Below are 11,098 nucleotides of genomic sequence, written 5' to 3'. Positions count from 1 at the left end.
GACTTAATATACCTGATGGCTTTCTCTACCAGTCAACTATCATGCTGAACAGAGAGGATATAAGGCGATGCATTATCATCATCATCATCATCATCTGCTTCTTCCTTATCCCATTTATTTGGGGTCGGTGTAATATGTTTTTCTCTTCCATTCATCTCTGTTCGCAGTCATTCCGTTATTTACTCCCTTTCTCACCATATCATCTTCACACAGTCCATCCATCTCTTTTTCGGTCTTCCTCTACCCTTATAACCATCCACATTCATATGTAACACCGTCCTTAGGACATGATCTATGATGCATTAATGTAACCTAAATTACGTGGTACTGTGATGACGCAGGTAACATCTAGTTTGTAATTAAGGTATAAAATGAGTAAGATGTCTTCATAATGGCAATAAACAATTGCATATTGTAGACCACAATTCCGTAACCGCCGAGCTCTAGAGGCCGCTGGGCCCTGGCGATCATGAATATCAGAAGTTTCATTCCGCGGATATCAAATCGCTTCTCCCACGAGACGTTGTATAGGTCCAGGGCTAAATCTTCACCGCACTGTAACAAGTTATGAACAAGTTGCAATTTCTGATGAGCAATTTACAATGAAATACAGGAGTAATAGTAGTAGTACCGTTAATGTCTATAATCTATACATATAAACAAAATTGGAGTGTCTGTTTGTAATATTGAAATAACCATTGCATGCATATACAAATACGGTACATACACCAAAATAACATTTTTTACAATTTTTATCTGTCTGTTTGTCATTTACATGCTTTGGCTTTTTCAGCCGCTTCACAAGCCGCACCGGCTCTATTGTTGGTTCCATATAGATACGCAGGCCCCGGCCCATCTTCCATGGATTCAAATTGCAATTTCTTCGGATATATTAATGCGAAGGCCATTCCATATGTGCAATATTTGAACGTTTCATTAAATAATTTACAGTTTCCTTTGTACAATTGCTTCTCATTTTGTTTCCACAAATTTCAAGCCTTTAGACTTATGCAAAACTGCAACGTTGAGTAGGTTTGCATAAATAATACTATAATTTGTACCATGTACATTGCGCTCGCTATTGCATCGCAAGTCTTCAATTTGTTACCTTTTGCAGTAATGAAAGAGTAAGTAATAAGCGTTTCGCAATTTCCAGTTCATATGAATTGCTGTTAATGATCTTGGGAAGCCTTTCCCATTAATTAGGAAATGGTCACCGTACAGATTACAAGCCTGCTCGTTATTAACAAATGCAAAATGCTGCTCATTGTATTCAATACATTTCAAGGATTTTGTAGACAATTTATTATTAAAAAATTACATCGAACCATAAGCCCATTTTTAAAAAGAGTTTTTATCCTTATCCTTACTCATTACTAATATTATAAATGCGAAAGTAAGTCTGTCTGTCTGTCTCACTTTCACGCCAAAACTACTGAACCAATTTAAATGAATTTTTGTACACATATAGTCTAGAACCTGAGATAGGAGATAATCTACTTTTTAATAAAAAAAAAAGGGTTTGTAAGGGGTTGAAAGGGGATGAAAGGTTATATGAAAGTATAGACAATTTACGCGGACGAAGTCGCGAGCACATCTAGTATGTATATAAAAACTCTTTATAAAAATAGACTTACTAAGTGTTTTTATTTTATTTCTCTTTCGAAAAGGAGTCATTAGATAAGTCCTAAGATAAAAAATGCAGTTGTATTGGGAAAGTCGTCCTTTCCGACGTTGGTTCAAAAGTACTAATTTCACCGAGAGCTAATTATGCCACATTTTATCCTTAACATTTGAAGCAACAAGCGTGAACATTATTTAAATTCAAATCATTTATTAAGCAAACACTGGGCGCATCTTACAGGGGAATTTTATTCTGCGAACGTACCCACCGAAACATCTTTTTGTTTCCTTTAATTAACATATTTTTTCGTAATTTTGCATTTTATATCTCCATAGACAGACAACATAATTTAGATTTATGCGTAATACGTTGGCATAGCATAATATATACTTGTGGTGGGTAGATGGGCTCGGTGGTGTAGCGATTTGATGGTCGCGGGTTTGATTCTTTGTACGGTGCAAACAATTGTGTCCTTGAGTATGATTATTTTGGATGTTTGCTATGTACATTATTAAAAGTAATAATATCTCAGAACAATTCACATAACGCCATCTAGTCCCAAGCTAGGCAAAGTAATACATTTTTTTAATAATTACAAACATATTCTACATAGAAGACAATGACATATTGCGCCAACCCCAAATTTAATGGGATAAAGGCAAAAAAAGGCATATAATGAAACAAATTCTACATAGATAACACATTGTCCGTTGATTCCATTGAAAAATTCCGTTTTGTTTTTAAGAAACGGGAGAGCAATCAATAAAAAAAAAAAATGTCTATGGAAAATATATTTACGTAACTAAAAAATGGAAGGACAAACTATATGTCGGCTTATCTAGCAACCTTGGAAAAATCTATTGACCAAAAATACAATCGCCTAATTTGTTTCAATAAATTTTGATGGAAATCAAAATTTCCTTTAGAAACCAAAGAAATTTTATAGAATAATGTTTCTAACTAACAAAATAATAGTCATTCCAAAGTTTTGGACAATACTTTAATAAAATATCATAGGAAAATTAAATAGAATAGAATATATTGACTCTCTTAAATATATACATACAATAATAATGACATAATAAAAAAACAACAAATAACACGTATATAAATACATACACAGGAACACATACAAAAAAATTATTCATACTTAGCAAATTGTAATAGATTGTTAAATTTAGTACAAATACTGGACCTAGATATACTTTGTTCTATTATTTATTACACACAAATAAAAAAACAACACACACATAAATACACACACATCAGAAGCAGTACGTGGGTTCCTAATAATAATAATATTCCGGGTTCAAATTATGGAACATCATAAGTTGTATGACAAATAAATGCTCGTAAAATAATAAATGTAAGAACAATACCTGTGTCAAATTGCTGGCATATACGCAATTTATGTATGTGTGACATATTGTAGTTATACCGAAAATTATGTGTTTCGGATCAGGTGACGTAAGTATGTACACCTGATACAAATTGAACGAAACACAAGTTGATGTCATAACAAAGATCAGAAACAACCAGGGCTCAAAGAAGTTTTGCAAGTCCTCATAGTATTTTAATGCCTTCTGATGAATTTGAATTCCTTGTTTTATTTTATTATTCAGTTCCAAACTATCCTCAGCCCCTTCAAAGGCTTTACTTATTATATAACTAACATATTTTAGTTTAAGGCACAGGTGCGTCGTGGAGATGCAGAAAAAACCTTCGAACCCGATGAAATTAGGGACTAAACACATAACAGTTAATAAGCTCATAATGAATATGAATTCAAAATATGGCGAGATATCCTGAACAGCAGTTAAATGTGCTATATCCATCTCATGTACCATATACCGACCCGGATAATCCATTGTCAAATTATCATATATTAGACATATACCAGCGTAAACCGGGTATTGCAACGCAAGAAAAATCGGCAATACCACCCAAACCAACTGACCAATTCTTGCCTTTTTAATATATTCTTCGCAAGTATCTTTAAACGCTTCTTTCTCGTTATTGAATTCAATCATATCGTCAGATATAGTGTTCAATATGTTTTCGAATTTCTCGGTGTTGTATATGCAATATATAGTTTTGAATATAAATAAAATAATAAGGATACCAACAGTCAAATGTCTAGTCAGGTTGACCATGTCTAATCGAATCAGACTTGTAACTAACGCAGTCCCAAACCAATAGAGCTGTATTGAATTTGCAAACATGAAGAAAACAAAAATGCCAAGTCGTTTCTTTATGGTCACTCTGTTTGGGTATATTAATGCAAACGCCAATCCGTAGGTGCAATACTTGAATGTTTCGTCAAACGATTGAAATCTTCTACTATCTTCTGTGTGCTTTTTAGTTCTTCTTAGTTCTTTCGCGCTCATTGTTAGTTCTACCACAAGATACAAACCCAACTTGGTACACTTGCAGGTAAGTATTGCTAGTTTCAGAAGGTTAATTTCCTTCACAATTAAATAATTTCCTTCGCAGTGCAATAGTAAGTCTTCAATTTGGTACGTATTACAGTGATGAAAGAGTAAGCAATAAGTGTTTCGCAATTTTCAATTCATATAAATTGCTTTTAATAGTCTTGTCAAAGGTTTTCCCAGTAATTACGATATAGCACATTGTAAAGATTCCATAACTGTACTAGATATTAAAATATAATGCAAAAACACTTACACAAATTTAAAATTGCTTATTTTAAATCACATATAATTTTAAAATAGACTTATTGATTTACAGCGGCGTTTCCTGCAATGAAACGAAATAATCAACTTGAGCACAAGACGAATTACGTTTCACAAATTCGAATACAAATTTGCAAAACAAACGATGCTGTTTTACACTGAACACCATATTTATGCAATGGAAACGAAGCAATTCAATCGAAGCAATTCAATCGAAGCAATTCAATCTGCCGAAACGGCATTCGTTATTCAAATTCAAATTCAAAATATCTTTATTCATGTAGGTCTATTACAGACTCTTATGATATGTCAAATCTACCGTCTATATGTCAAATTTATTAACCTATAGCCAATCTAATTTTGTGCAAATAATACTAAACAATTAATTAAATCAAGCCATGCTAAATATACTCGTAATTCACTAACTGAGCCGCGCAAGTTCCTGCGCATCACACTCACTTGAAGTTTATCATTATATGTTTTTTTTTTATCTCAGGACAATTCACACAGCGCCATCTAGACCCACGTTAAGCTACCTAAAGCTTGTGTTATGGGTACTAGATAACTGATACAAGTACATAGATATTTTTTTTTTCGTTAATACATACATAATATACATAGAAAACACCCAGACCGATACAAACAATCATACTCATGAATACAAATGTGCCGTGCGAGGAATCGAACCCGCGACCATCGGACGTAAAGCGGTGTGCTAGACCGCTATACCACCGAGGTCGTCAAATGATCGAATTAACCAAATATCTATTTAAATATATATAGGTATATATAAATATTGTTGCAAACTCTTTGCACATTTTTATGTGTTTATTTTCTATCGATTTTAAATGTATTTTCTTTTAGAATTGTCATATTTTTTTATTGTCACTTTTTGCCTTACAACAATTTGCACATGTCTCATTATTATCTAGACACGCGGGAGCGTGTCAAAGCCGAGTTCAAGTAATAAAACTGGCAAGCAGCACCGTGTGTATATTTACACGAACCATTTGGAGCCACTTTTGACCCCCTCATAACTCAAAAACTCTTTCACACAAACCTGTCAAATTTGGTTCATATATTGAGACTTGCGAGATAAATATGTGTTCCAAATTTCATAAACATATCTCAAACGGTTATTTAAATATTAACGTCCAAATATCGTCATTTTTATCACTGATCAACTATAGATCAAAATTATAACCCACTTCCAGATGACCTAGGAAGTTCAAATTTGGCATGCAGATAGGTAATTAGGTGAATATAAAGGAAAAAATCTGAAACTGGTAAATTGTTATCATTTTTTTTATTGGGGGTTTGGGCAATTACCTGGTGCAGTGACCTGTATAGATCTATTGTGTGTGTAACAATAAGTATAAATATAAATAGTTACCAACCACGCAACAATTTATAATATGGTCCGTTTGGAATTCAATATTATTTTTATTAAAATATATTTAATTTCTATGTTAACAGTAGACCAAGTTATTCAATATAACATTAGGTATTAGCGCGGGAAAGTACCATCAAAGTCGGTCCAGCCGTTTCAGAGATTAGTAATAACGAACAGACAGATATTTTTTTAAGGAATTGTTTATATGTACGTACAGTATATACTTTCATGTGCATTTAGTTAAAAGATGTAAATTTGAAATTACAAATAGACACTTCAATTTTATATATTTGTAGAGATAGTCATGAAGGGTTGATAAACAAGGGATGTGTTGACATGGGGCGGGTACACCGGCTAGGACAGATGTCTCATTAATTACGTCCAAGGTTTTAGGTTTTATTCAATATCCACCTGGTGCACTAATGATTTTTTTGACAATAAAAACTATTCCCGGAAGTTAAATACCATATTGTTTGATTTAGTATATATTTATGTTTATTATATATTTATTATAAATGTAATTTTATTGTTTAGGTATTCAAAATTCAAAAATTCAAAAATCATTTATTCATGTAGGACATTTTAGCCGCTTATGAACGTCAAATTTTTACATTATAATTTTATTTTTTCCCTACCGTCCAGTTCGGTATATAGATCCAATTGAGAAGAACTGGCAAGAAACTCAATTGAATTACTTTTTTATTCAAGTACATATATATATATATATATATTTATCTTTATGTATATTGTATCAGTATCTGTATTTTGGATATTGTATTTTTATGTTTAGTTTTAATTATTTATGACATTTTTATAAAAATTATTATTTGCACTTTTTGACTCACACAACATTTCCTATGCCACGCTTTATTGTGTTGACTGGAAGAGTTCTCTTTTAGAGATAAGTCCTCCTTTGTTAACATTAGTTGTAATTAATATACTTACAAATGTATTTAAGTGCGATAAAGAATATTTAATAATAATCTCAGGACAATTCACACAGCGTCATCTAGAACCAAGTTAAGCTAGCTAAAGCTTCTGTTATGGGTACTAGATAACTGATACAAATAAGTAGATATTTTTTTTTTGTAAATACATACATATTATACATAGAAACACCCAAACTATATATTTTTTTGTCATGAATACAAATGTTTGTGCCGTGCGAGGAATCGAGCCCGCGACCATCAGTCGTAAAGCGGTGTGCTAGACCGCTAGACCACCGAGGTCGTCAATTACTTATACACTTACTATGGTATACAGGAGTACTTTAAAACTTGGTATTATACATTTTATATATGACTAGCATACCCGGCCCCGCGTTGCTGTGGCTAAGGTTCTTGAATAAAACAATATTGCGACTATAAATTGAGATGTAAGCTATCCTATCTTTCAAGTTGGATCAAATTGCACACAATGTGCAAATCAAATTTGCAATCGGTATAGTAGTTTAGGAGTCCATCGCGGACAAACAACGTGACACGTAATTTTTATATATAATTTTGTTTTATTTTATTTTTATTTTATAAGTTTTTAATAGATAATTTCATTTTCAAAAAATTTCTTATTACTAATGTTTATTCTATTCTTATTTGCTACTAGCTGTACCCGCGACTTCGTCCGCGTGGAATTTAACAAAAAGTATATTAGAGAATTTTTCTAAAAGAAGCCTTAGTCTGTCATTCTGAGACTAACTGTCTGTCTGTCTGTTTATTCCGGCTAATCTCTGAAATGGCTGGACCGATTTTGACGGGACTTTTATTGGCAGGTAGCTAATAGCAGCTACCTGCCAATAAAATTTATGTCAGAACGCAGACTCATCACAAGAAGAACGAAAAAGAAACTTGTGTGTTGCTGTTTTAAATAAATGTTATACTAAGTAAATACAATAATAAAAAGTGAATAAATAGAATAGTAATAAAACGAAGTTTATACTTCCCAAACTCGGCGTTCGTTAACCAAGTTCACGGGATATTTATCAAGTTAATATTCCGTAATAAAACACCACGGTTTATGTGTTTCCGATAATCAAATCTTATTAAAATGGTATTGTTAACAAAGCTTTTTTCAAGATACGGCCTTTAGATAATACCTGGATTTCGTTTTTTTAACGACACATAGGTAGAATATATACATTAGAGGAAGTATGAAAGTGGCACCGGTGTCAGAGAGGTTGAAGAGTAATCGTCTATCATGGTATGGACATGTAATGCGTAGCAACGAGGATAATATTTTAAGAAAGATGTTACAAATGAATGTGGATGGTTATAAGGGCAGAGGAAGGCCGAAAAAGAGATGGATGGACTGTGTGAAAGATGATATGGTAAGAAAGGAAGTAAATAACGAGATGACTGCGAACAGGGATGAATGGAAGCGAAAAACATATTACGACGACCACAAATAAATGGGAAAGTGTGTATATTTTGATATTATTTACTATTTTTGTTACTTGTTTTTTGTCTCAATTTTGTATTCTATCTATTAATATTCAGATACATTTTTTATACACCTAATAATTAAATAATAAATAAATAATTTACCGTGGACAATTAATACAGCGCCATCTAGTCCCATGGTAAACAGAGCTTGTGTTATGGATACTAGACAACTGACACAAATACACCTTTTTTTAGCTAATAAATATATAATATACATAAAAAACCCATCCTATCTTTTCTTATCTGAACATACTCTTCTTTTATTCATACCCAAAATGGGCGATAAAAGAAAATAATAATAGAAATGTACCTATTAAAAGATAGTAATAGCGAACTATCCTTTTTCTGCTGTTGAATGCTAAGTACATAATATTGACTTTATTTAATATTTTGTACTATTTTACATATAAATGTCATTTTATTTCGATACAAACAATCATGCTCATAAATAAAAATTGTTTGGAACCGAGGAATCGAACCCGCGACCATCGGAAGTAAACCGTGTGCTAAACCGCTAAACCACCGAGGCCGACAGCCTATTCGGAACCTACAGTTTGCAAAAGTAAAATAGTTCTGCAAACGGATTTTTATTAGTCTATCAGTTTTTTTTATTACAACTTCATGGAATTTATAGAGTTTAGAAGACAAAGCGGATCAAATATCTGTCGTTCAGATGAGAAACTATGGACGATTACAACAAAGCGTCATCAAAGGGATCCGTTGGAAAAGCTTATGCAACAAAGAATTCCTTTGTTTCAAAGCCTCTCCAATAGTCAGCAGACGACGAAACCTTTGGGGACATTCTATAGATTTATTAGTTCGTTTTTATGTTCAATAAAAACTTATTTGTAATGCTCATTGGCAATTAGATTTGAATTTAAGTTTAATGAATTATCAATGTTATAAATAATAACAACAAAATGAAATTAAATTAAATGAAACTTAATTAAATGAAAATAATGAAATTAAATGATATTAATTGACATTAATTGAAATTAATTGACCTTAATTGAAATTAATTTCAATTAATTGAAATTAATTGAAATTAATTTCAATTAAATTAAATTAACAAAATTAAATGAAACTAATTAAATTAAATAAACTTCAATGAATATTTATTGGTTAAAATGTGGTACATACGTGGTTATTAAGGTTTTTACAATTAGTTTTACACATATTTGTCATTTCTGACATGAAATTTTCTGTCAATTTTGGTTATTCTTAGTTAGTCAATATTAAGTACGTACATTATTTATAATATGAGTATATCAATTTCTTATTAATGAATAATGAATGAATAAAATATTTAGAAAGACGAAGGTTTAAGGTCCGGAAGACGCAGCGTGGGAAGGCCTCCAGCAAGGTAGACCGACGATCTGGTCATGATCGCTAGAAGGCATTGGATGTGAGCAGCGCACGACCGATCGTCGTGGAGATCTTTGGGGGAGGCCTTTGTTCAATAGTGGCCGTCTTCCGGACTGAGATGATGATGATGATGATGATATGTTAATGTTTTTAATTAAGTAAGTGCTCCTGAAGTAAGGTTGACTTCTAAGGCACAACAGCCACAACAATTACAATATAATAACAATACGAACTATTTACACAGCGCCATCTAGTCCCAAGGTAAGCAGAGTTTGTGATACTGAACAATACATCTTCTTCGTAAATACATACATATCTATACATCTATACATATAAATAAAATTGGAGTATCTGTTTGTAATGTTGAAATAACATTTTTTCAAATTTTGTCTGTCTGTCTGTTTGTTCCTGCTAATCTCTGAAATGGTTTGACCGATTTTTACGAGACTTTGTTTGGCAGGTAGCTGCAGTAATTAGAAGTAACTTAGGCTACTTTTATTTTAGAAAAATAAAGTTAAATTCCACGCGGACGAAGTCGCGGGGACAGCTAGTTATAGCTGTACATAAAAAACACCCAGACCAATACAAACAATCTTATAAAATTGTATCGTGCGAGATATCGAAATCGTGACCGCCAGAAGTAGGTGGTGTAACAAACCACTATACCACAGAACTTAGTCATCATTTCTAGTTTTAATGCCCAGATTGTAATCATTAGCTAAGAGAGAAATAAATGACAAATAGTACCCTATACCAAGCCCTCTGGCCATCGTATCGCCATCCTTAATCGATTAATACGAATGATCGATTAAACAAATTTCGATTTGTTTAATCGATCAATCGTATATCTCATAATCGATAATCATATGTCATACCATTTGTAGCCAGTTTAACAATCATTATTGCATTAGTGATCCGCAGCTTTTTAAGCTGAAGACATGAAAATAAATTAGCTTTTGTTAGCGAAACTACGGTAACTTACAAATACTTGTATAAAGTTTGCTGTTTCAAAACTTATACAGTTCTTCTTACCCATCGTTCACCGTCAAGTTTTATCGTAATAAACATTTTTAATAATGAAACCGAATGAACAGAGATGTATTCAGGGGCAGTTTATACATTTATATAAAGATATTTATTTCAGTAACTTATATTTAACATACTATATGTATACATGAGGCCTATGCTGGATAGCATAGCATAGTAATAAACATTTTTAATAATAAAACTGAATGAACAGAGATGTAATCAGGGACAGTTTGTACATTTATATAAAGATATTTATTTCAGTAACTTATATTTAACATACTATATGTATACATGAGGCCTATGCTGGATAGCATAGCATAGTAATAAACATTTTTAATAATGAAACGGAATGAACAGAGGTGTATTCAGGGGCAGTTTATACATTTATATAAAGATATTTATTTTAGTAACTTATATTTAACACACTATATGTATACATCGATGCCTGGATAGCAAAACAACTTTCACGTACAGGTGTCAAATAATTAAATAAGATTGTCATATATCTTTATATATATGTAAAATCACGTATCACGTTGTTTGTCCGCGATGGACT

At 32.1% G+C, this 11,098-nt stretch overlaps 1 protein-coding gene across 1 annotated transcript; it reads right to left on the bottom strand.

Annotated features, from left to right (window-relative positions):
• Positions 1 to 348: 348 nt before the first annotated feature.
• LOC131851906 (odorant receptor Or2-like) lies at positions 349 to 4,011 on the bottom strand. Its single transcript, XM_059202460.1, has 2 exons — positions 3,004 to 4,011; positions 349 to 555 (listed from the first exon to the last, which is right to left on the bottom strand). Exons 1-2 carry the CDS (start codon positions 4,009 to 4,011, stop codon positions 349 to 351), a joined length of 1,215 nt encoding a protein of 404 aa, XP_059058443.1.
• Between the last annotated feature and the right edge of the window lie 7,087 nt (positions 4,012 to 11,098).

Source organism: Achroia grisella, unplaced genomic scaffold (assembly GCF_030625045.1).
Source record: "Achroia grisella isolate CSIRO2021 unplaced genomic scaffold, CSIRO_AGI_Agris_v1 utg809, whole genome shotgun sequence".
NCBI lineage: Eukaryota > Metazoa > Arthropoda > Insecta > Lepidoptera > Pyralidae > Achroia > Achroia grisella.
Note: the sequence above shows the minus strand (reverse complement) of the source record. Positions and strands in the feature narration are given on the sequence as shown.

What these genes read in the sequence shown, in the direction of transcription:
- LOC131851906 (XM_059202460.1), bottom strand. Translation starts at nt 4,011, where the DNA reads ATGAGCGCGAAAGAACTAAGAAGAACTAAAAAGCACACAGAAGATAGT. An exon ending in ATGCCAGCAATTTGACACAG is followed by an intron (nt 556 to 3,003) that starts GTATTGTTCTTA and finishes AACTTGTTACAG; the next exon opens with TGCGGTGAAGATTTAGCCCT.